General features: G+C 49.5%; 1 protein-coding gene across 2 annotated transcripts in view; it reads right to left on the bottom strand.

Moving 5' to 3' along the window:
* The window catches only part of RABL6 (RAB, member RAS oncogene family like 6), a 55851-nt gene that overhangs the window by 11503 nt on the left and 19361 nt on the right, over positions 1 to 24987 (bottom strand). For both annotated transcript variants that reach the window (XM_069873089.1, XM_069873090.1), the window contains 6 exons: positions 23466 to 23557; positions 22480 to 22620; positions 21265 to 21370; positions 15532 to 15635; positions 6551 to 6906; positions 3760 to 3925 (listed from right to left, as the gene is read on the bottom strand). In XM_069873089.1, the coding sequence (XP_069729190.1) occupies positions 3760 to 3925; positions 6551 to 6906; positions 15532 to 15635; positions 21265 to 21370; positions 22480 to 22620; positions 23466 to 23557 (965 nt within the window). The remainder of the gene's footprint in view (positions 1 to 3759; positions 3926 to 6550; positions 6907 to 15531; positions 15636 to 21264; positions 21371 to 22479; positions 22621 to 23465; positions 23558 to 24987) is intronic.

Raw genomic sequence — 24987 nt, forward strand, 5'->3', positions numbered from 1 at the left:
CAAAACTAAGCACATTACACCGCTCTCTCCAACGCCTGATGCATGGCCAAGCCTGTGTTAGTGCTGAGCCAACATGTCTGCAGGCGCAGGTACCCACCGAAAACAACTACACTCACCGAGGTCTGCATCTGAGCCAGTGATCACAGAGCACATTGGGGCTTCCTCAGTGAGCCCTGTGTCGTGTGCATAGAACAGCCGCTGGGCACGAGAGGAATCCTGCCGAGCCCGTGGTCTCGAACCCAGACTGACCATGTTCCACCAGCCCTGCCGTGTGGCAAGAGCCAGCTCCATGGGCAGCCTGTGGAATCCTCCTGCCACGGCAGTTTTTCAGACCAGAGAAAGAGGAAAACCCCAAACCCTAATAAAGCAGGTAAGCTGAGGGAATCACAAGCCACAGGATGAGTTTGCATGGCCACATTCTAGGAAATGGGGGTCTTCCAGTGTGAACCAGTGTCCTCAGCCTCCCTCACCCAGCGGAGTGCAGCTCGGTACCACTGCACCAATAACAGAGACGTGAAAGCACAGAACCAGCTCAGATGCAAAGACAAGGAAATCTAATCAATGTTTACGATAAATATCTGGGATGTTGAGGAGACAGAACAGGAATACTGTCAGGGACAGCATAAAGTCACTTTCAGACACCCACAGCCCCCACCCATGGACCCAGGCCAGATGGACCCAACGGGAGCGAAGGGGAGCCTATCTGGAGCCAGATCAGCTCCTCTGGTAAAACCACAGCCACAGCAGCTCAGGGCATAGGGCTACAGAGTGGCAAATTAAGTTTTGAAACAGCAAAGCGGGAGGCTGAACTGCCTTGCTAATTAGCCATTAAGGGAACTAACTGGGGGAGCTCTCTTTATTCCAAGCCAGAGAACCATGATGTGCCATTAAACAAACCCCAGGACTCTATTAATCTCCATGGATCCGTGCTGGGATTTAGCTACAGCAACACCCAAAGCTGTCTGAATCTCAGCAGCTGTCAGATCTCTGGGCAAGAGCAGCCCCGTTCTGCAGGTATGGGTGCATTCCTCACTGCTGGCACGCTCTGGAAAAAAAGGTGCTTTTTCCTAACGTTCCTCCTTCCTGGATTCAGGAGGGCAGCTTTTGGCTTCTTCAAAGATCTGCCTGGCAGAGTCCTGTGAGGTAAGGTCCTGGAGGGAAGAAGGGCCCAAGAAACTTGGTTTATAGTCAGGGATCAGCTCCTCCAAGCTCAACAGCGGCCACCCCAACGTCTAAGGAGTCAGGCAAAAATGCTAGGAGGTCTGCATGAATGAACAAGGAGCTCCTGGACAAAATCAAACACAAACCCAAAGTATAGAGGGGGTGGATGCAAGGATGAGTAACCTGGGAGGAATTTCACCCAGGCTATGGAGTCTCCATCCACGGAGATATTTAAAAGCCACCTGGATGTGATTCTGGGCAACCAGCTCTGGGTGGCCCTGGCTGAGCAGAGAGATTGGACCAGATGATCTCCAGAGGTGCCTTCCAACCTCTGTGACTCTGTGGCTGTAACAATCTCTGCTTCATGCGTGAAACACTGTGCGCTGAGGTGTTCTTGCATGAGCTGACTGTGAGTCTCACATACGGACAGCCAGGCAACTCCACTATTTTGGGTGAGAGAAATGACTTCTCAAGTTCTCAACGCAGAGCCTGTTATTCTGCCACATCTCCAACAGCTCTGCAGTTTCAGAGCTTACCCTTGGTTACAGCACACCCAGGAGAAATGCTGGCAAGCTGCCTAAGTTCAACACTCAGATATCTGCTCAGAAACGGTCGGGAGACCTGAACACATCTCTATGTCCTCAGGCTTTGTTCCTCACTCAGATGCAAGGGAGAAACAGCTTCCAGCACTCTGTTTTTTAAAACCAATAAAATCCCCAATAGGTCTGAGTGGTTTCACAAGAGAACTTGTGTGTTCTTTAGGTCAGAGACAAATTTCTGCAGCAGTAGATTTTGTTGCAGCTACAACAACCCACTCACTGCAGCAGAAGCTGATCATTAGGGATGGTGCTTACAGAACTCATGTTGCTCCTGGGCGTCACAGGGTTGTAATTTGCATCCTGAAGGAAATCAGTCATTGCAGGTGATGGTAGGAACCACATCCACATCTCTGAATTCCAGAACATCTGGCTTATCATGGTAGGCCTTCTTCGGCAAGAAACAGAGTTGCCAGACCACTGAGAGAACTGTGTGAACTACAGGAGAAACCAGAGCAGGACATGGAAGCCCAGCTGCAGAGAATGAGTGAGCATCTGAATTAGCAGGGATGTGCTGCATGATCTTCTAGGGAAGCAGAGCTGGTCTAACCGCAGATGGCTACCACTGTCACCAAAGGACAAGCTGTGAACAAGTGTCCGCTCTGTGCTCCGTAAAAGCCCAAAGGTGTTGGATGAAGCTGTGAACCAGTGTCCTCTCCACGCTCTGTGAAAGCTCAAAGGTGCTGGATGAAGTTGTGAACGAGGGTCCTCTATGTGCTCTGTGAAAGCCCAAAGTTCTCTCTCTTTCTGCCCCCACCAGCTCATATGGCTGGAACGCTACCAAGCCTGGGGACAGAGTGCAGAGGGGCATCACAGCAGCCAATAACATGACAACCTACAATCAAGGAGCAGGGTTCCTGCACTACTCTTTGAGATGTTTGCTGTTGGTGTAGTTTAATGCCTGGCGTTCTGGAGAAGAGAAGCCTCTGTTGACCACCCTGCCTCCTCCCCACAGCCAGAACTGAAGCTCAGGAGCTCTGAGGGCACAGGACTCAGTCCTCCAGCAAATACCAGGAAGGTCGGGCTTGGTTCTCCTGACATTTCCTTGTTAAGACAGAGAAAACACCCCAGCTCAGCCCCCGCCGCAGGGCAGACACTCTGTAGCGCAGCACACTGCTAGCAACCACCACCTTTTTAAATTTCTTTATTTCTTTTTTTCTCTTTTTAACACATCCCTGTGTTCTGCAATCACAAGGGATGATGATCCAGGCTTACCGGCCTCAGACAGGCATCACGCCTCACACACAGCACTGATTTCGAGTTGTTGTGGTTGAACTAGAAAACACTGAATCATGACAAAAATGTCAAAAGACAGAACCCACCACACTCAGAGATGAGCTGTGTCATCGCTTAATTACTCTCCTGGTTAATCCAGTGAAGATGACAAGAGCCAGCCGGTAAGGGCTGTTCGAAGCAGAGGGCTGCAGAGCCTCTGAGTTTGCTGAGGTCACCTCCTCGGTGACAGTCTGCTCTCAGAAAGCTCGCTGCACATCTTGTCTGAGCAGCTCAGCAGATACAATCCCTTCTCCCGGTTTCTTGGTTAAAAAACATCAAAGCCCAGAAAAGAAAAAAAAAAAGAAAAGGAAAAAAAAAGAAAATCCAGCCTACAGTGTAAGCACAGCTCTGAGCCAGAGGAGTTACGGAATCACAGCCTCATGCGACAGTTTGGGTTGGAAGGGACCTTCAAAGCCCATCCAGTTCCAACACCCTGCCAAGGTCAGGGACATCTCCAACCAGATCAGGACAGGCAGAAGGGAAATCCCTTCTGGACCCAAACACTTTGATTGCTGTTTCTCATTCCCAGGGAGCAGTGTGTACCTTTAACTGGGAGACAGCGAACGCTGTGACTGACTGTCCCACAGCCAGAAAGGCTCGGGGGCAGCTGATGGCTCTGCATCACTTTCTGAGCCATCCCAACAGGTCAGCCAGGCTCAAGGCACCATTCAGACTGCACATCCAGACACATCCCCACCCTACCCTCCCTCCATCCTCCTCTCCTTACCTTTCGCTATCGACATGGTGTTTAGCCTGCAGTTTCCCTTTGTCCTTCTGTGGGCCTGGGTCTTCTAGGAAGCTGTGGTCCAGGCTGTCATCAGGAACAAAGTCCTCCACACTCTGGACTTTCACAGGGGCTGCAGGGTGGGGAGGAGGAGTGGCAGCAGCAGGATCTGTGTTAGCAACAGCACTTGTCAAACACAGGGTTCACCACAAGCAAGACAGCAATTTGCGTTTTACAGATCTCTCCTGCCCAGGAAGCAGGACCTTGGCTACAGGGAAAGGGGGAGGAAGGCTGCAAACAGGATGCTCCAAACAGCCCAGAATCCTGCACAAAAGCACTCAGCCCACGCACACCGCTGTGGTTTGAAATGCACTGGGCTGACCTAGGCTCTTGAACAGTCTGAAAGTATCTCCAGTAGGGCAGCTGACTCCGCTCAGCAGCGAGGGCTGTGACAGACCGTCCTATGGCCAGATGTCATACCCACACTGCGTGCGCTGCTCCTCTCCAATGTCCCTTCATTATCCTCTTATTTTTTCCAGACTGTTCAGCTCACCTGCTCCCCTCCTCTTGCTTTTCCAACTGTCAAAGGCAGGGGTTTTCGCACTGTTCTTTTAGATGCCTGTGTAATCAAAATCTAAAGAGCTACTTTGCATAGACTTGCTTTAATACAGCCTGTTTTAGTGACACCATTAACCATCCTCAAAGTATCTGGACGAAACCCCATGAAACTCGTGTAATGAAGAGGCCGAAAGAGATGAACCTGTTCAGAATTTACCATATTCAACCTTTCTCTCCTGCCTGGAACGGACCTCACATCCAGGCTCTTCTGGTGAATGAGACTGGGATGTTTTTCTAGGTTTTGCTCTACCAGTACAGCTTTCAGATCACTTCTGCATACAAATAACACTATTACCAATGCCAGGGAGTAGCACTGGTGTAAGAAAAAAACACAGCCAAAAGAATTACTATTGCAAGACTTCAAGGGAAAGCTTCAATACCAGCTCCCATACAAAAAAGTATTGTTTTGTGACAGCAATTTTCCAGCTGCTTCCCAACAAGCTGCTCCATAGGCGTGTTCCTGCAGAGGTGCAGACCCTTGACACGCTACCTAAACCTGATAGCACTGACAGCTCAGCTTTCCTTAGCTGCCAAAAACACACCCTTGAGACACCAGGACTGCGGGCCCCAAGCCTAAACCAGATCTCGAGTGAAGTGACAGATTTAAAAATAATAAGAAAAAAACAAACGTCAAAGACTGTAATGCTGGTAGCAGCCCACATGTCTGTTTTCTCCATACCAACATGACAAAGGGTTTTTATTAACAAGGGATCTCTAATATTTGCTTCTCTTTGTTTGCTGGGTAGGAAGGCACCAACTAACTGGAATGGCTACACTGTGTCACACCTGGGAACAAGTTCAGGTTGCAGAACATTCCATGCAAACGTAAAACCAAAAGATTTCAGTATCTGAAACTGCAACCCATGTTCCCAGCACCTCCTCCTTTCTTTCTGTGGGTGTCTTGAAAGTGCTGTGAGCTCCAGGGATTGACAGTTTGAAAGAGAAGGTATTTCCAAAGGATGATTCAACCCGTGGCATGCTAACAAGTTCTAGGCAGTGCCAGCTCTGCAGCCCCACTTAGCTTTGCAAACAGAACGACTGGGACAGGCAAATTAAGGTCCAGATCAGTAAAAGTGCATGCAACAAAACCCTCAATGCCTCTGCCCTGCAATGTTGTCTGGCAGGGACTTGGTCTGATCACTCTGTGCCTTTGCTCCACTGCGTCCTGGTGCTGAGGAGGGAGCCGAGGTGGGCTGCCCTCCTCCTCAGAGCAGCTCTGAAGGAGAACTTTTCCCCAGAGGGGAATTCTGTGCAGAGCCTGGACTTACGTGATCATTTCTGGCTGAATAACCTTTAAAATCAGCACTCTGATGGCTTCGTTAACACATAGGAGCCCCTTTGAGCTGCTGAACTTTTGTGAAGACAGTTTCCATTAGCTGTGCTGACAATGCGAGCTGCTGTTCATAGAAGAGAATCATGGAATAGGCTGGGTTGGGAGGGACCTTAAAGATCACCCAGTTCCAACCCCTTGTCATGCACAGGGATACCTTCCACTAGACCAGCCTGCTCCAAGGCCCATCCAACCTGGCCTTCAACATCTCCAGGGATGGGGCAGCCACCACTGCTCTGGGCAACCTGGGCCCCACACTCATGGGAAAACATTTCTTTCTAAGAACTCACCTCGATCTCCAATCTTTCAGCTCAAAAATTGTTCCCCTCATCCTATCCCTGCACTCCCTGATCAAGAGCCCCTCCACAGCTTTTCCTTTCAGTACTGGAAGCTGCTGTAAGGTCTCCCCACAGCCTTCTCTTCTCTGAACAAACCCAACTCTCTCAGCCTGTCCTCATATGGGAGTTGCTCCAGCCCTCGGATCATCTCCATGAGCTCCTCTGGACTCACTCCAAGAGATCTATGGCCTTCCTGGGCTAGTCGAGGCATGCGGTTAGAAGCTGACATTTATTTTAGCAGCATCCCTGTGTGTTCAATACCTTCCTGCAGGTGACAGCCACCCCCCAGTTGGATGGACACAGTCTGTGTCTGAGCCCAGCAGAGAGACAAACCAAAATGCCAAGTAGGAATAAAAAGAGTGACAGCACAGCGCTCCTCAGATCCATGCTGCACACACAGGACTCTTCAGACTCCTCTTTGCTCAGACTCCCCCAGGGAAAAACGAAAGGAGAATGGAGAAATACCCACAGGTGATGCCCTGCCTGAGACACCGCACTCAGCACCTACCTGGCTGTGGAGGCGAGGGGTCCGATGCGGATGTCCCAAACAGACGGGAAATGATGCTGCGCTTTGGTGGTGGGGCTGCAGCTGGTGGTGCAAGGGAGGCTGCAGCTGGTGGAGGCGCGTGCGGCGGCTGGGCTTCGGGTGCAGGCACTGGTGAAAAAGATGCGGGGGGTTCAGGAGAGATGGTGGAGCTTGTGGAGAGCGGCTGCGGTGGCTGCGGGGTGCCCGGGCTGGAGCTGCCCGTCGATGCGGAGCTTGGAGGGACTATGGGTGACTGGGAGCCAGAGGAGGGGCTCTGCCCGTTAGTTGTCAGTGGCGACGCGTGTCCTCGACTTCGGGCTTCCATCATTTCAAGGAAGCTGTGGGGAAGGACAAATTGAAAATATAAGGAATGGAGAAAAGATGCTCAGCAGAGCACTGAGCATGATTCAGGGCTGCTTTGGCCGTGGGCTGAACCCAGAGGGTGCAAGCCTGCTTTCAGTGATGCTCTGCCTCCCAGGGCCACAGTAAATTTGGTTTGCCCATGTGAGCTAAACCCACCTGATATGCACCGAGGTATGGAGAATCCTGACCTGCTTGGCACTGGCAGGATGAAACCTGCATTTGCAATCCTGATGGGAACTCCCTGGATAGAGAGACTAGAACAACACGCCAGGCTTCGCAACAACCTTAAGTCAGTTCTTGGACATATGTCTCTAAGGGAGTAAGTGCGACAGGAATGGCACATTTTTACATTCAGCAGGGGAGATCAGTGCTCAAGAAAATTCAAATGCTATAAAAACCTCTCCTTTCAGCCAAGAATGGATTTGAGAGGAGAACCCTTGAATGTCAAAGGCAAAGAGCCATCCAGAGGGCTCGCAGGATGGGGACTGCAATGTGTGGATTTCCAGGCAGTCTCTCCCCTGCACACACTCCCCGCTGGGCGAGAGGCACCAGAGCCAAGCAGCAGAAGCTCTGATGCAAGTTGTGGTCCTGGCTGGAGTCCTGACTAGAGAAGCATTAAAGCCTGTACCGTCAGCAAGGGAGAAACGCTCTGTCCTTTTCAAATGGAAACAAGCCTGATCCTGCAGAGCAGCCTCTTTGGTCAGCAGGCTTTTCACAAGCTGTGTGCAGAGAAACACTCACAGCCAGGCTTTTACTGTGAAAAGGTCTCAAAATAAGATCTGCTACTGCCGTACATCTGAGAGAGACAAGGAGGACACCCAAAGTGAGGTATCACATATAAAATCCAGTACACGTCACAGTCTCTCTGGTCTCTTATTTTATTAAGCCAAATGAACAGAGCACAGAGGCTCAATCACTTCTGCAAGACAGACAGACGTGGCAGTGATCCAGGCAATAAGTGAGTCAGAACCAAGACTCCTCTCCCATACAGAGCATGGCCTCGTCTCTCAAGGACCTGAGCCAGCCAGCCACCTTCACTGGAAAGACAGCAAAGCGGAGAGCAAAGAGTGGGGCTAAAATACTCTAGAGCTCCTTGAGATGTCATCTTCTGTTTTAAGGAGCAAACTGACCAGACGTGTGTGGAGTCCTAGAGAAAAACATCCCCAGGAAACTGTTACTTGAACTAGAAAGGCAGGAGTCCTTCCTAACTAAAGGATAGGCTAAAGCAGAGATAAAGGGTAGCACTAAAAAGCAGTATTAGCTAGAGGAGAAATCCCCGGTACAGTTCTTTATGCGTTAGCCTCGAGAGATATTTCAGCATTTGAGTGAAGAGGGAGAGAGCCCACAGAAATGCTCATGAGGCTGCAGGCTGGGAGGCAGCATCAACAGAGGGAGGAGAGGGACACAATATGGAAAGAACTGGATGATCTTGAATAACAGAAATGGGAAGAAATTCAGCAGTACAAAGGCAACTGTCATCCACTCAAGGGCTGGGAAACAAAAGTGCTTGCTCCAGGTTCACCACAGAAGGATGGCCATCCTGTGCGTGCTGCCAAGGCACTGAGATTAGCGCCACACTGGGGAGTCTCACTGGAGCTCCCACCAGGATCTGGGGCAAGGCTTAAGCACTTATTCCACCCAGCAGACTGGCACAACAAAACAAGCTCCAGGCAGAGCTGAGATCAGAACACGCGGCAGAGCATCCGTGCCAGCATCCTCCCTCCCAGGGGACTCGTAGCTGGGGTGAGCTGTGCAACAGCACATTTCGCTGAAGAGGATGCACCATTTGTCATGCGCCAAATGAGGTAACACAGAGGGGTTGCACTAAGCTCTATGGAGACCACATCAGGTTTGGCTGGAAGGTGCATGATGGGTCACACACACTGCGAGAATGTAACTGCATGTCAGTGCTTCTCTGCAGCAGCACAGCCCTCCTTTCCTGCAGAGGGGCCGCCATGAATGTGACCAGCATCCCTCAGGGCAGCTGTGGGGAGGGGGAGACAAACCGAGAGTGCCTGCAATCCAGTCCTTGTCCAACAAAGCCAATGCTCTGAATCCACAAAGCCACGTGAATTGCTGTGGCCTGAAAAGCCACACATGAGACTTCCCTGCACAGAACATACGGCTCCACAGATCCATACCAGAAGCACTAAGTGCTAAATTCTGTCATCCCTCCCCTCTGAGCTCTGATTCAGGGCTCCCAGCAGCCAAAGGTAGGATGGCTGAATAGCTTTGCTTTGCAGTACTGACTCCTCCCAAGCCCTGCTCAGGGTTAAAGACTCCTGCTCCCAAACATGAAGAGAGATTAATCCCATCTGATCTACATGCACCCCATTCTTGTTTATAGCAACAGCGATCCTGGCTGGAAGCCTGCAAACTTGGTCACTGCCGCATCCAGCAGCCAAGATACTGATGCCAGCACCATTTGCTCCCTGGCTGAACTGAGCCCTGCCTGCCTGTGTGCGCACCTACACCATCAGTGCTGCAGAGGAACAGAACTCAACCCCCCCAAACCCCGATCAGGACACTGGGCCCCATTGCCAAGGTCATTGGGTGACTCAGGCAAGATAAGATGATTGCAGGCTGAAGCCTAAGAGCAAGGATCTCCTATGGAGGGCACACAATAGACATACACAGTTATTTTAGGACACGGAACACAAGCTTCAAGAATACTTAAAGCTGGACCCAGCAAAGCACAGAACACTCTTTACAATACTGGGACATGTGAAGATTTACTGTAATTTGCACCACTAGAGCTCCCATTTTGGAAACAACCTGGTCTGTTCTGGGCCAGGAGCCAGCTCCAGAGGAGGGAGGGCTGTGACTGCCACCTGTTCCTTCTGCAGAAACACAGGAATTTGAAGAGCTGGAGGGAGAAAATGCTACATAACTGGAGTACAAAGAGCGTCACCCTTCCCTCCAGCTCAGCTTGTCTGGAGGGTAACACACACATAGGCTCCTTCTGCACCTGCACTCCCGCCTCTCTCACCTATGCTGCGCAAAGGGCACAGAAACAGAGACAAGGCATTTATTTTTAGTAGAAGGGCATGATGGTTATTGGGGACAGAACACACAGGCTCCTACCCCAGCAAGGAGAGCAGGGTCACATGTGCTTTGCATCACTCTACTCATCCCCAAGCAGACATGTGGTCCAAGCTCTGCGCTGTGTGCTCTGACACCAGGGAAATAAGGATGGCTTGATCCCAGTTTTACATGGGCTGCACAAACCAGCTCTGCTGAGCTTTCATATTCATATCTGCTTCCGTGAAAGAGGTGGGTGGAAAAACAGCATCCATGAAAAAGCTGCCAGCGAGTTCTCAGTAATTTCCAGGGCGGAGGTGTTGAAGCATCCTCCACACTTTGAAAATACTACATAATGCATGAATGCTGCCTCTGCCTTTACACACGCTCGTCAGAGGCACCAGCGCGGCTGTTTTGGGAACACACCGGGCCAAAGCTGCCACGTGTCTGGTTTTCTCATATTCTGTACAAGCTGGCCAATGTGTTCCTTGTTCTTTCATAGAATCATGGAATGGATTGGGTTGGAAGGGACCTCAAAGCCCATCCAGTTGCACCTCTGCCATGGGCAGGGACACTTCCCACTGGATCCGGTTCCTCCAAGCCCCATCCAACCTGGCCTTCAACACCTCCAGGGATGGGGCAGCCACCACTGCTCTGGGCAACCTGGGCCAGGGCCTCCCCACTCTCACAGGAAAACATTTCTTCCTAAGATCTCATCTCAACCTCCCCTCTTTCAGCTGAAAACCATTCCTCTTCATTCTACCCCTGCACTCCCCGATCAAGAGTCCCTCCCCAGCTTTCCTGGAGCTGGAAGCTACTCTAAGGTCTCCCCAAAGCTTTCTCTTCTCCAGGCTGAACAACATCCTCATAAAACCCTGTTCTGCCTTTTCATAGAGGACTCATTCAAACTCTCACTGAAACAAGCCCTGTCGTGTCTACATCAGAGGCAGCAGAGCAGGTCCTGCCAAAGCCGAAGAAGAGCTCACTCTGTGCCCTCTGTACGTGGGTGTGGTTGGGATTCAGAGACAGCCAACATACCACACAAGTCCAGATGGGTCACCTGCCCTCACCCATGTGAGCTCCCTGGTTGTCCTTCCATCCTTCCATTTCAGATGGAGTTACAAAGCCCCTGAAGAATTCGCTGTCAGTCAGATCTGTATGCCAGAGGAGACTTCTATGCAATTTTTAAGATGAACATGCTCTGCAGGAACAAAAACTCATCAAGGCCTGAGGCTTCTGGTGCTCTGCTCCCAGAGCAAAGAAAAAAAGGCACAAAAGGACTTGTTAGCCTCCTAGCTCTTAAAATTGTCAGTGCTCGTGTTTGTGCCCTGCTGAGGATGGGAGCAGCCCGAGGCCTTTTGGCTTCTGGTTCTAACATGCGGCAAGAACTGTTTTGGGTTATTTGATTAATTGGGAAAATGAAGATTAATAGGCCGTGTGACATCAAATTAACTGGGGTTACTGCAGGTTGGACTTCTACATTTGTTTTGGGCTCATTAAAGGTACAGACTCCAATTCCCCTGAGTCAAGGTCCCTGCATCCGAAATCACTTGCAAAGTGAGGTTGAATCCTGCTGCTTCTTAACTTCTGCAAATCATAGCATCACTTAATTGAAAAAAACATTTGAGATGATCGAGTCCAACCACCCCTGTCCACTACTAAGCCAGATATCCGAGCACCTCGTCCACCCATCTTTTAAACCCCTTCAGGGATGGGGACTCCACCACCTCCCTGGGCAGCCTCTGCCAGTGCTGAGAACCCTTTTGGTGAAGAAATGTTTCCTGAAATGTCTAACCTGAACCTGCCCTGGTGCAGCTGGAGGTCATTCCCTCTCATCGTAAATGCTTCCACAAGCACCGTGTTCCTGAAAATATGAATATGCAGGAAGAGTTTCCTCAATTTCCCAAAACCTCTTTCTCCCTGTGTACCATTTGGTGAGGGAGCAGGCACGCTGAGCACAGGAAGTTTTCCTTGTGGCAGAAGACAAGCTGAGCACAACTGAACATGGAAAAACTGAACGAATTAAGTACCAATTCAGACCAGAGTAACAGAAGCCATTATTGTTTGTTCAAGAAGAATTCAGGAACTCAAAAAGGGATGGGATGTGTTTTTAGCAGCATTGAAAAAGCAAAATCTGAGAAACCATGAGGCAAGTCCAAGAGCAAGAGGTGTGGCAGGAGGAGAGGAGACCAGGCACAGGGAAAGAGCTGGAAGCATCTCAGTGGGGACGGCTTACATAAGGTGGATGAGGCAGTGTTGTGTGCCACCTCGTGTTTTCTTCGGGATCCACACTCTGGAGCTGCAATATTTTGTCCTCAGGGACCCAGCAACAGCAGGAGGAATCGTTCTCGTGCTCTTTCTGTTCTCTGATCCAAATTTAGCATCTGTCATTGTGACTGCAGCTACTGGACAGGCATGGGGTGAATGAAATCACTGAGATGTCCTAGCACTGTCACCTCACCTTGCTCCATGGCCTGATTTTATGGCAGAAGAGCAGGAATCGCCTTGGAGAAGGTGCTGCCACAGGCACACCATGGCCCGTGGGCACCTCCTTGTGCTGTGCAGTGCGTGGTGACCGACAGCGGAACTCCGCGTACTGTCTGAATCAAAGGAACCGACACAAGGGCTGTGCGTCTGCCCAGGGTCATTGAGCCATGCTGCACCAACACACAGGCTGCAGGCAACAAGGACAACCCACCAGGTGCTGATTTTAACATCCACTGCAATAGTGTGTTAAGCATGATAATCCCGAAATGACGGGCATCTGGCAAGCATGGAAGCAAGGCCCTTCCCAAGCCCTAACAACGAGCACTCCAAGCCTATTTCACTCCTTGCCCTTGGCACAGGGCTTGTAACTGGAAGATCTTTAAGGTCACTTTCAATCCAACCCACTCAGGTTCTACGACCTGCCTCGCAGCTGCAAGCTCTAATTCTCACCCTGTACTGTCGCTGCACCCACAGATGCTCTGTTCATCAGCCTGAACTGAACATTACCCAAACTCAACTTCCTTGCCATAAGAGTGTGGTTAGTTCTTTAAATCAGGTCTTTGGATAGCAGTTTCAAGCCTGAAAAGCTCCTGCAGAGAGAAAAAATGAATGCATGAAGAGTATGCTGTTCAGCTCTGGGGCTGAAGTAACCCCTCTGCAGTGCATCTGTTTCAAGAGGTGCCGCTGGAACAGACTCCTTGTTTCTACCTGGGGTGCAGAGAAAAACCTCAAAAAATCCTAAAATAGTACTTTCTTTTAGTCAGCGTGATCAGAGTTCTCAGACACAGCCTGGTCCTTTTCTTTTGGGATCAGTGGCTCAAGCCAGGAAGAACCCAGGGATATTCTGAAGACCTTCTATAGAAGAAGGATTATTCTCAGCAAGTGAAGGGCACCGCTCTCAGTACACAATGTGCAGCAGCTGCAGCGAGAGGAGAAGTTGCCCAGCTACATAGAAACGTCAGTTTATTTGCAAACCACAGTCCTAGGAAAGTCTTGCTTTTACCATTTCAGCAACTCCTCTCCCATGAGATGCCACGTTCAGCCAATAATGCAGCCTCAGGGTGCAGTTGCTACCTCCAGTGTGAGCGCATCCAGCCCTGAGCAGCCCTGGCCACAGCTCTGCGGCGCAGGAGATTGGCAGCCATGAACTGGCTGGGCATCTTCAGGTGTGCACATCCCAACTCCTGTTCTTCCTGTGCTCTCCAGCTGCTTTGGAGAACAACAGGGCACTGACATGTGGGGCAAACTGTTAACTGGCTTTGGAGTTTCTGCAGATGACTCAGGGATTTCTAGGGAGGTGATGCCAGCCACCACTGACCAAGAGCTCCTCTGAGCTCGCACAAGGCCAGAAGGTGCCTTCTGATTTGTTGTCTAAAACAACATAGCCAGTCTGACCTCAGGGCTCTGGATGCTCCCGCAATGCAAATGATTCCCTTTAGTAGCCATGTGTTTCTGCAGGAGCACCCAGGAAGGGTGCACTCTGGCAGGGGAAGCACTGCAATATAAAATGCTCTACACTGGTGTGGTTACACAGATGGGATGATCCAGTCAATATCCGCTCCTGGGACTGGGAGGTCTTGCCACCCTACCTCTGCCAGCCAGCACTACACTGTTTCTGCTTCCTTTCCATTCAGGGCCTGAGCAGACATTCCTCAGTACCAGCCCAGCCCAGGAGAGCCCAGAAGCAGATATGGCAGAAGAGATTCCTCCTGGATTTGTGAACTGAATTGGCCCATGTCAGGGTCCAGAAATCGCTAACGCTGAAGTGTGAGAGGTGACTAAGCAGCAAGATCATAGAATCACTACGTCCACTACTAAACCAGATCCCTCAGCACTTCATCAGCCTGTCTTTTAAGCCCCTCCAGGGATGGGGACTCCACTACCTCCCTGGGCAGCCTCTGCCAGTGCCTGAAAACTCTTTAGTGAAGAAATTTTTCTGATGTCCAATCTGAACTCCCCCTGGTGCAACTTGAAGCCACAAGAGATCTCCTGAGATCTCCTGATGTAAGTCTGGAACAGCTCTGCCAGCCCTTGATGTTTTAAAGCCTTTTCCCATTCCCATTGCAGGATAAACAGAAACACTGGAAAACAACCTGACAGCACAGCCCACACAGCCTAGTCCTCGGGGTAGGGACATCAAGAGAATTGCAGAAGGCAGGAGGAGACCAACCAGTCCCTAAGGGAAGGGATGCAGCGAGCACTCTGGAGACAGCACTGCTTTGTGTAGTAGGGGGTATTTTGATGCTCTCACAAAGGAAAACCCACAGACTGAGGGTATGGAACTTGAAACTTGGTCTGTAAAATGTATGTCAAAATGGCATGAATATTTCATAATCATCGATTCTCACTTCCAAATAAAGCTGCCTGTGAAGAACCTTTTTCCAATTCATTCTGGGGGTGACTTTTCTGGCTTGCACATCACTGCAATAAAGCCCCTGCAAAGGAAATTCACGGAACACATTTGTCACAGCACACATCTAAAGAGATCCCTGCTTACTGCTACAGATGTACTGGGCGTGCAGGGCTAAATCTGGCAAAGGCTCGTTTCAAGCAGAGAACAGACCAGGCACTGAACAAACACAGGGCAGCAGGAACCGGCCACTACTTCAAACCAGAATGCACTGAGGAGTCCAGAAGTATCCAAAAAGAATAAAGACACAATGCTGTTGCTATTACTTTCTGCCTATCATAAGCCATCACACAGGAATGCAATAGCCAGGACGAGAGGAACCAACTTGTATGCAGAGCTGGAGAGAGATGGAAAATAGCCCCTTTCAGCATCAGAGGCTGTAAAATTTTTTATCTACAACCCCTTCAGTGTGTGCTGCCTCAGTGTGGTGTGCCGCTCCACCTCTACCACCCTCTCATAGATCACGTGCGTGTAGGAATCAGGCCCTCTCACAGGAATCCCCAATGAAGGTTGTATTTCAGGGGATGCCACTTAACAGTGACATTTTAAAAGACCCAAAGAAACCCTCAGTGTAACTCCTGGACCATTCAGCCTGGCCATATACTACAGCTGGGGCTGCCCAACATTTATGAGACATCTTCACTGCAACAGAACAGTTAGGAAAGACAGTTCAGTGACATACAGTTCGTAGTTTTGATCTTCTGTCTCTTGCTGCACCGACAGCTCCTCCAAAGTCGCATCAATATCCAGCTGATTCGTCTCCAGCTGCCGCAGCAATGTCTCCCTCTGAGGAAAGGAAAACAAGCCGACTCTGAGCAGGGAGGGTCATTGTAGCAGATCTCTGCATGCTCACAGGGCACAGCGAGATCTTGTGTCACCACCCAACCCACGGCAATGAATTAAATAGGAGCTTCAGTCCCTCTCAGGGCGTTCTGTTTAAATACAGAGGCACCAAGGAAAGGTGAAGCAGTAGCAAAAGTTACGTTAATCCAGACAGTCTGTGTGTAAGAAAGTGATTTGCTCTGTGAGCTGTACTCAGCCGTAGATCAATCCTGTGCCATTTTCAGACACAGCATCACAAGCTGCATTAAGAGGACAGCACCAGCCCCCATGGGGAACAGTTGTGCAACCCATTCATTCTAATCTTTCCTTTTCACTCTGTGCTGAAGTCCCTGCAGAGCAAGACCCTGCTGGTGCAAAACCTCACAGTCATTGTCCTTTTACTGCCCGGGCAGATGAGTGAGCACAATCCCTTAACTCAGCGGGATTTTAAGAGTCACTGTGTCTCTGCCTACAGTTGCTGCCCCACAGATTGGGGAAAGATGCTCCACTCCATGTCAACTGTGCAATACAGCGAGCTGGTGTCGTTGATGTAACACAGGGCAGCATAATTCAGTCCTTCTCTTCCCACATTTCCAACAGAACCCAAGCAAAAACCCCAGCTAAGGGGAAGTGCTAGCTTAAAAAGCTCAAAATTGATTGCAAATGGTCACAGACACTCCTCCCAACAGCCCGGATGGCAGCGAGAAGAGATCAACAACTACACGAATCGCGGTAAGACTCCATGGCACGGCCAGCCCCACCTGCTTACCCAGCCCCAGTCCCCTCCCTGCCTGCCCAGTAGACCCAGCTTGGCGACAGCCCCAAGCCACAGGGCTAACACAGTCTGTGCTTCCACAGAAACACGCTTCAGGATCCCGTGGCCAAGACCAGAGCTGCGCATGTGACCACTGCCCCACCCCATGGTACAAATCCTACACCAGTGTCCCTTCACCTCTGCTCAGACACAGCCGCTGTCACACAGCTGGGCACGGTAATGGCCAGGCACAGTGTCAGGCACTGGCTCTGGCACTAGCAATGGCCTGGCTCCAACTCGAGTGCTGGCAATGGCACCGGCAATGGCCAGGCTCCAACTCCAGCACCAGCCAGGTTCTGGCACCAGTCTATCGCTTGCCTGTTGGAAAGACTCTGAGGAGGGGGCACGCCAGCCACATTGAGTTCTGGAGTCAAAACTCATTATGCTCAGCGCCTGAAAGCGTCAATTCCTGCTCTCCCACTGCCTACATGCCGGACAGCACAGGGACCGCTTGCACTGACAGAGGCCCAGTGCCTCAGAGCACTGCACAGTGCCTGACACAGTGGGTGCCACTGGTGCCCAGACAGGAGGAGCAGGAGTCTCTAGGTTTCCCCAAACTGCAGGTTTTTCTCCAGGTTTCCTCCAAACTGCAAAGGTTTTTGCTTTTATAACTGCCTTGTCCTCAATGGGCATCCAAGGTTCCTGCTCTGACAGCCGTTTCCGAAGTTCAGTGTCAGTAACTGTGTGAACTTTCAGTTCCACAGCTGACAACACACAGGCTCCTGGCAGAAAGATCCCACGGAGTGAGAAGCACAAAAGGCAACCTATTAGATAATTTAGAGAATAGCATCCCTATGGGAAGACAAACACCAGGATAAAGCAGTGGTGCTCAGTCTTTACACGCATACACTGGTCACCAGACAGCATCACAGACATGACAGGCACTATCGAGAAAGTGAAAATGTAAAATGAGCAACTCCTCTGTCTCACACAGATCCCAGCTTCGTCTCGGGGAGTGGGGGGGCATGGCCAAGCACTTCAGGGAGCAGGGTGACTTCTCCAAATACGACCACAGCTTCAATCAGAGAGCAAGGATGCAGTACTCGATATTTTGTATCATAAGTGCTTGAAGTGAACATGTTACCTTTGCTAGGTAATTTTTGTTCACTTTATTACTCCTAAGCTCTGTGCAGATGGAAACTTGACTTAACCAAGACTTGAGAAGTAATTCTAGATTTAGAATTGAAATTCTAGAGTTTAGAATTTAAGATTCAAGAATTTCAAGGTTTTAGAAGTAATAGATTCATAGATATAATCACAGAATGGTTTGGGTTGGAAGGGACCTCAAAGCCCACCCAGTTCCATTCCCTTGCCATGGGCAGGGACACCTCCCACTGGATCAGGGGCTCCAAGCCCCATCCAGCCTGGCCTTCAACACCTCCAGGGATGGGGCAGCCACCACTGCTCTGGGCAACCTGGGCCAGGGCCTCCCCACCCTCATCGTGAAGAACTTCTCCCTACCATCTAATCTAAATCTTCCCCCTTCCTATTTAAAGCCATCAATAGATTTCATCCTTTTACATTATTCAGACAGTATAAGCAAAAATGAGACAAAAAGGAGCAGCTTTTCTACTTCTTTGTCCTCAGTTTCTAAAGATTAAATAAATGCCAAACAAATTAGCAGAATAAACATAGACAGAGGGGCCTCTTCTCCCCAGTGCTCACATTAGGCATTTCAATAATGGCTCTTATTAAACAAGTACTTTGCCTTTCCTCATACTTTGACAGTAATATATAAGCCAGAGTTGTAGCTATTCGAGTTTTCACAGATCACAGTCAATTAAGAACTTAGGTTTAATTAAGAGAGAGCTGCACTGAATTTTGTAAAAACTGATCACCAGTAATGGACTTCCACTGCTTAAAAACTAAATTCCATTGCACCACGCTGGTACTAAAAGAACCAGCTTATTTTTAGCAATGCTTCAAAAGAAGGGAATAAATCATGGGCTGCAGCCCAGCATTTGGCTGAATGCCCCTTCCAAGTGCTCCTGGAACAGACAGTTTCAGCCACTTGCAGAATCCCATCTCCTACCAATGCAGAATCTGCGGGCCCGGCTGACCCCAACGCATCTGCACATCACGTGAGCCACCAGCAATACCTACAGCCGACCCGCATCCTTGGGGCTGATGGTCCTTCCCTCAGAAAAAAACAGATGCATAATTAAAGAGCCGGGGCTGTGGAATGGGCTCTGTGCTGGGGGTGTGAATTTCAGCCTCTGCTCTCTTATGAAAAATGCATGAGCGTGAGCTGAACCGTGCACCTGAGCCGCAGGGCACCAACACCAACCCTGCTGGAGGACAGCGCAGAACCTCGCTGAACTCCTCCTCCCCAGGGGAGCTGTGGGAGGCTGGGCCGAGACACAGGGAAACCTCTGAGATGTTAAACTACCTGTGCCTTTAATACCTGGCAGCATCCCTCTCCATTAACCCTGCCCCGTGGCACAGCACCAGGGAAATGACTCCTTTCTGGAGCCTTCACCTGGCCAGTCCCTCTGAGGTACCAGCAGAACCTTCAGGCACTCAGGCTAGCTATGATTCCTACAAATGTTAACACCACACTGGTTGTTATTCAGGCTCAGCAGGGCTGGAGCTGGCTCCCCGGGCACTCCAAGGAAACGCTCATACCGGGTGTCCAGGAGCAGCGGAATGCCCAGAGATGTTCGTCAGCAGCTAACAAAGCTCTTCCTGCAAACCTGTGGTACTGGAAAAGCTACGTGTAGCACCGTGGCTGAAGTCTGACACCAAATAAAGCCCCAAAGCCTGTCTAGAAGCAACCGAAAGACTCCAAATCCACAGTGTCACCTGCCTGAACACAGAATGGCAAGGCCAGGGATCTCCTGCCCACCAGAGGGAAATGGAAGAAGCCATCTCCACACTGGATCCTATGCTGTGACTTCTATTAGAACACACCTGCCTGCAATCCCTGGATGAGGACAGAACTGCAGGAATGAGTTTTGGCATTGCTGTTTTAAAGACAAAGCCAGGCAGCTACGGTGTGATTGCTCTTTCCTTCAGCCACGGGCACAAATCAACTTCCTCAGCCATCACCTTCTGTGCTGAGGCACAAAGAACAGAGCAAATATATTTACACATGTGGTCTACACGTGCCCTTTCAAACCACCCCTTGCACGTTCTGGCAACTAAACTTCAATGGTTCAAACTTGGGGTTTGTTTCTGCAGGGTTGAACTATTTAATGACATGAAAACCACAGGATTTGGGGTTCTGTTCCCAGGGAAGCCGCCCATTTTTGGACTGCACCCAGTGCCTGAGCCCACTGAACAAGAGAATAAACGTGGGCTGGTAGCCCCATCACCCTCACCTCTCCTAAGCAACCAGCACTGGAATACCCACATAGCTGAAGGTCCATCAGATTTTGGTTTTGTGTCTCCCTGAAGAGCAAGATTTGTCCCAGAAGTTTTCTGGCTTTGGGGCCAATTATCTAAGTGTCCTAATTGCTTTCAGTCTTGAATAAAGAAATGATGTTACTTATACACAGCACATTTAAGTGAAAGGGCCTGGAAGACTCACATCCTAAAGCTGCCAAGCAAATCAACTGCTCTAAAAGCTTCAGTATTTCCTGCTTACAGCTCTGCCTGGGAAAATCACTGCATGCACTGATTATTAACAGCATTGCTTTGAGCAGCTTTCAGGTTTGGCAGGAAAGCTGTTTGATGCCTTTGTCTCTTATCAACACCTATTTGAGAAAACCAGGAGAGACCTACAAATCCAACAAAAGTAACCTGGGAACAGATCATTCTGCGTGATTTCCATGAGACATCGCTTTACCATACGAGCTAAGGCTATACACACAAACGTTTAACCAACACCATCCTGGAAGAATTCAATCTTCTCCACTAAGCAGGAGGTTGGTTTATAGCTCAGATTTTTACAATTTCCTCCTCAAAAATGTATTGTTCTACTTATTTTACTGGGTTTTATACATTCAGTTTTCTTATTCTGCTTCTTTCTGCTCTGCAGCCCGAGGACATGGTAACATCCACGAACACACCTGAGCTGCTTCTGAACCGACATTTCAGTGGGAGTTCTAACAGCGCACACAGACCCTTCAGTTACGGCGGGAAAATAATGAAGATCAACTGCTAATTTCTTCCATCGCTAATAAACCAATGATCACATGTACCCCCAAAAAGCATATGATGCTGATGCCAAAGGGATCCCTGTAGAAAGACCCCAGAAGATCCTCTTCTGAAGGACTGCAGCTGAGAATTCCACCCTTCTGTGCCCACTCAACCTTTGCCCCTCCACTCAGTCCACCCAAGAAGCCTCAATTCTGGAGGAAAAATGAGATCTGGATCTCTGTACACAGGGATCCAAGCAGATCAGTTACTGTTAGGGAAAAGATGTGCAACCAACATTTGTCTCTGAATTATTCAATTCATGACTTCTCTTCTCACCTGAGTTCGTATTTAAATTCTGTTCAATCAAAAGCTTAGCAAACGTGCGTATGGAACATTTTTGACTTGGTAACTAGAGCACTGGATGCAACCTTCTTGCCCGTGTCATCCATCTCCTCAGAGCCTTTCTCCAGAGGCAAGCACTAGTGAGCAAAGCAGAGAAGAGTCCTCTCTCACAAGCAGAGACAACTTTAACTCACAGGCACCAAGGTACTGACAGGATTTTGTTAACAACCAAAAATCGACTCTGGATGCTTTAACAACAAAAGAAACCCCAAACTAAAATTTCTGCCTAAGAGACAGAGACAATAAAATCTGTCCCTCCACCCAGCACAGTGAGGGGGAGAGGAAATTATCTCTCACCTGCAGCTGCAAGAAGGGGATGTTGAAGAACTTGTGCAGGTACTTGAGGCCAAAGCTGTTCTTCATGGAAGACTCAGCATAGCGAAAATACGAGGAGCCAGGAGGCCTGCCACCACCAGAGAGAAGAAAACTGATCAAAGGACATGGACAGCACGTGCATTGAGGAGGCACTACTGCTGAACTACACACCAACAACAATCCTCATTCACAAGCCACCCCTCGATCCCCAATGTGGGCTAGCAGGTCACCCTGCCAGGGACTCGCTATGTTGTTCACAGACAGAATTTACACTTGGTTCCTCCTGAAGGTTGGCAGAACGCAGCTGCTGTGGTGTTGCAGTGTCACAGGGCTGCCAGACTAAGAAATACCATGTCAGGACACTGGGCCATTGCTTTAAGAATCTGGGAGTTTCACAGCTCTGTAAGCTGTTAACTTTGCAGTGAAGGTTTAGTTTTAAATCCACAGGTCAACATTAAGTAACAAGCATGAGCAGTGGACATTAAACTCAGCTAAGTCACATATAGAGATGAACTTGCATAGAAACAACTACATTACGCAACCAAGCCTTAAAACTTATCCCATTTCTGTGTGCCAGACACAGGCACACATGAACGAGAGACTAGGAAAATAAAAAAATGCCTTGAAAACATAAAACCACATCAAAAAGTAAGACCTACTGAATCCTGAACAAATTCATACTAAATAACTGAGAGCCTCAGGACTCTGCATAAGGGGAAATTGTGCCTGGCTGGCACAGGAGGTGCATGACTTGGCTGCGCCCAGTCAATGCTGTGGGGACGCTCTCAGAGGAAGAGCATGGAAGCAGCTGCACCAGCTGGCTCTCTGGTAGCAGAATTATTAGGAGTAGAGAACAGTTGTTCTGCAGGGAGAGGATTCTTTCATAAGAGAAGGTCTATCTGGAAAGAAGATGGCTTCTTGGACAAGTACTTGAAAGGCCCATGCTGGCAGGCACTCCTGCTTCTAGGAATATAGCTAAGAGCCTGCCCAGAACAGGCTTCAAGATCCAAGGAAAAGGAGCCGATTGTGTACACTGCTGTACAAGACACTCAGAACTACAAAAGCCCAAAAGCCAGACAGAGGGGCCACAGGAGAACATGATGCACACCTGAAACATGGCAGCAACATGGCTACCTACAGTAGAAGACAGAGCAGCCCAGGTCTGCTCCCTGCCCAGAGACTGTGGGGCCACCATACCTGTTGAGATTGTCGATGAGGTCCCGCACGTCGCCAGGCAGGATGACTCGATGCTCCCCCATGTCTCGGTAGTTCCCAAGCACACACACTGGAACGTGTGTCGGCACTTTAGGAAGCTCCCTCAGAATATAGTTAAATGTCCTTCACCATACAAGAAAGAGATAGAGGCAGATGAGCGAAAACATCATTCTGTGATGAGTTTCATGCAGAAATCAAAGAAAAGAAACCAAAGTAAAATTTTTTTCCCCAAATCCTTCCCAGGCTGTGGCTTCTTTGCTCCCTCAGATAAATACATTCACTGAAAATAAGTTTGTATCATTATTTAGTCACAGCAGCTTGACAAGTTCAACATCCCCTTCCACCTCCTGCAGCACTATTTCCCCCAGTCCTACAGAACTGGGGGGCTCAGCAGAATAACTGACACCCTGCTCCAAGCTGCCAGTGGGTGCACTGGCCCACCCAAGCCTGTAAAACACAAGCAGGGACTCTCACCACCTTCTCTTTCCATGGTGGCTTCCACCTGTCTCTCCTCCTCCTTGGGAGATGTGCAAAATGAACAGCTCATTATGTCCGTACATTACCGCAGCCCAGGGCCTCCAGCTAATCCTTCTGAACAGCAGTATTCCAGGGAATCCCTCACTAGCATTCCCTTTGTGCTCTGGAGAGCAGGGGTTTGTAACACGCCCGGAATATTCTGCACCTGCGGTAACACTAATTACTAATTACCAAGTCTCAGACAGCAGCTTTATCAGAAACTGCAGCTCACAGCCCACAGGGAGGCTGCCTCTTTGAAACAAGCCCAGGAGAGCCGTTTATTAAAAGACATGTCAGAAGATAAAGGCATTATTTTAAGGGATACAAGCTTGCTTCAACACATTAGGCTGGTTTTCAGTTCCAGAGTCCGCCTGGGAATCCAGAGGTCTGGAAGTAATTTTTTTTCACTAAGCAAGAGAGAGCCGTGTGGTGTGTGCTGCTGAGGCTCTTACCACTGTTTGGTGATGTCAAACATCATCACTACGCCATTGCAGTTCTTATAGACGTCCAGGAACTCCGCATCCAGAGCCATTTCTGACTCTGCCTGAGGAAATGAAGGGAAAAGAGGCAATAAATCACTTGATTCAACTTCAGGCTTGTATAGAACACAACTGACATAGTGCTGAACAGGCCAACTTTCTAAAGTGATGGTCACTAGAAGTGCCAATGGATTTCAAAGCATCATCATTTAAAGCAAGACTCTTGTGGTTCACAGCTTCTGTTGCCCACAGGAGCAGGATGTGAAACACTCAGCAGTCTCTGAAAAATACAGTAAGTGCTAAAACCTACCTGCTCCTCTTTCTCCTGTGCCCCAAATCCTGTGCTGAAAGATAACTCCATATAAGCTACAGGACAGAGGACAGAAGACAGCTCCCATCCCACCTCTTTGCCAACCCAAATACTGACTGTTTTCTAATGCTGCTGCTGTATGAAGCCAGGATGTTGGTTCTACCAAGTTTGTTCATGCAGGGCTGAAAGTATTTGTTAATATTTGCTTTTCATCATTTGGACTCTGCATGCTGCAAAGCACAGTGCTGGTCACAGCTCAGCCTCCAAGGTTCCTGCGGCAATTTGGTGCCCATGTAACAATTTCCACTCATTTCCCAGAAGCAGAAAATGCACCCACGTTGGTGAAGGAAGCAGCAGCTGCGATATCTGTTCTCAAAATATTTTTTTCCCATAGGAGAATATCTTTAAAGAACATTCTATGATTCTCCTCTCCTGACTGCACACATGGAGCACGACTGGCACCCTGGTGGAAGAAGTAACTCACCCCTGCCCTGACCCAGCCCCGGAGCCCAGTGCTCGGCTCTCTACGTATCACGGATGCTGCCTTTCCCATTCATTTCAAGAAAGCAGCTATTGCATGAGCATCACAACACTGCTGTGCACTGAGCCCTGAAGGGCATGGACACATGAGCAGGAGCGACAAAGCTCTTTAAGAGCTGCTGAGATCATGGGACTGAGGGCCTTTACATGGAATTTCTCCTGAGGATTAAGTCATACATCTTTTGAAAGAGATGCCAGGGAATTCCACTGGCAGCCTGAGTGCAGGTGGGGAATGTGGTAGCACGGTCTCCCAGACAGAGCTTTGCTCTACAGTGGAAGATCCAAAGCAGACACATCCGTGAAAGAGCCTAGAGGAAGCCACTCTGTTTACTTTTTCTGCTAGGCAGCACTTCTACTGCCCCTTCCTCCTCTCTGCTCCAAAGGGTGTTAAAGGGTAACTGTTAGCGCAGAGAGCAGGGCATCAAGTGACTTCTTCAGGCCTCACAAGTCCAGCACAAAAGGATGCCCACGTGCAAACATGGACAGAGCTGCTGAGTAAACATCTAGGGCCAGTCATTCCCAAAAGACAGAATGGAAATCAGCAGGAAGGTCATGGTGAGGGCACAAACCAGGACAAAATGCATGGGCACAAGAGTGAGGAGCATCAGGGATCACAGCGCCCTTCAACTATCAGCCAGGCCAGCC

Source organism: Phaenicophaeus curvirostris, chromosome 20, assembly GCF_032191515.1.
Source record: "Phaenicophaeus curvirostris isolate KB17595 chromosome 20, BPBGC_Pcur_1.0, whole genome shotgun sequence".
Taxonomy (NCBI): Eukaryota; Metazoa; Chordata; class Aves; order Cuculiformes; family Cuculidae; genus Phaenicophaeus; species Phaenicophaeus curvirostris.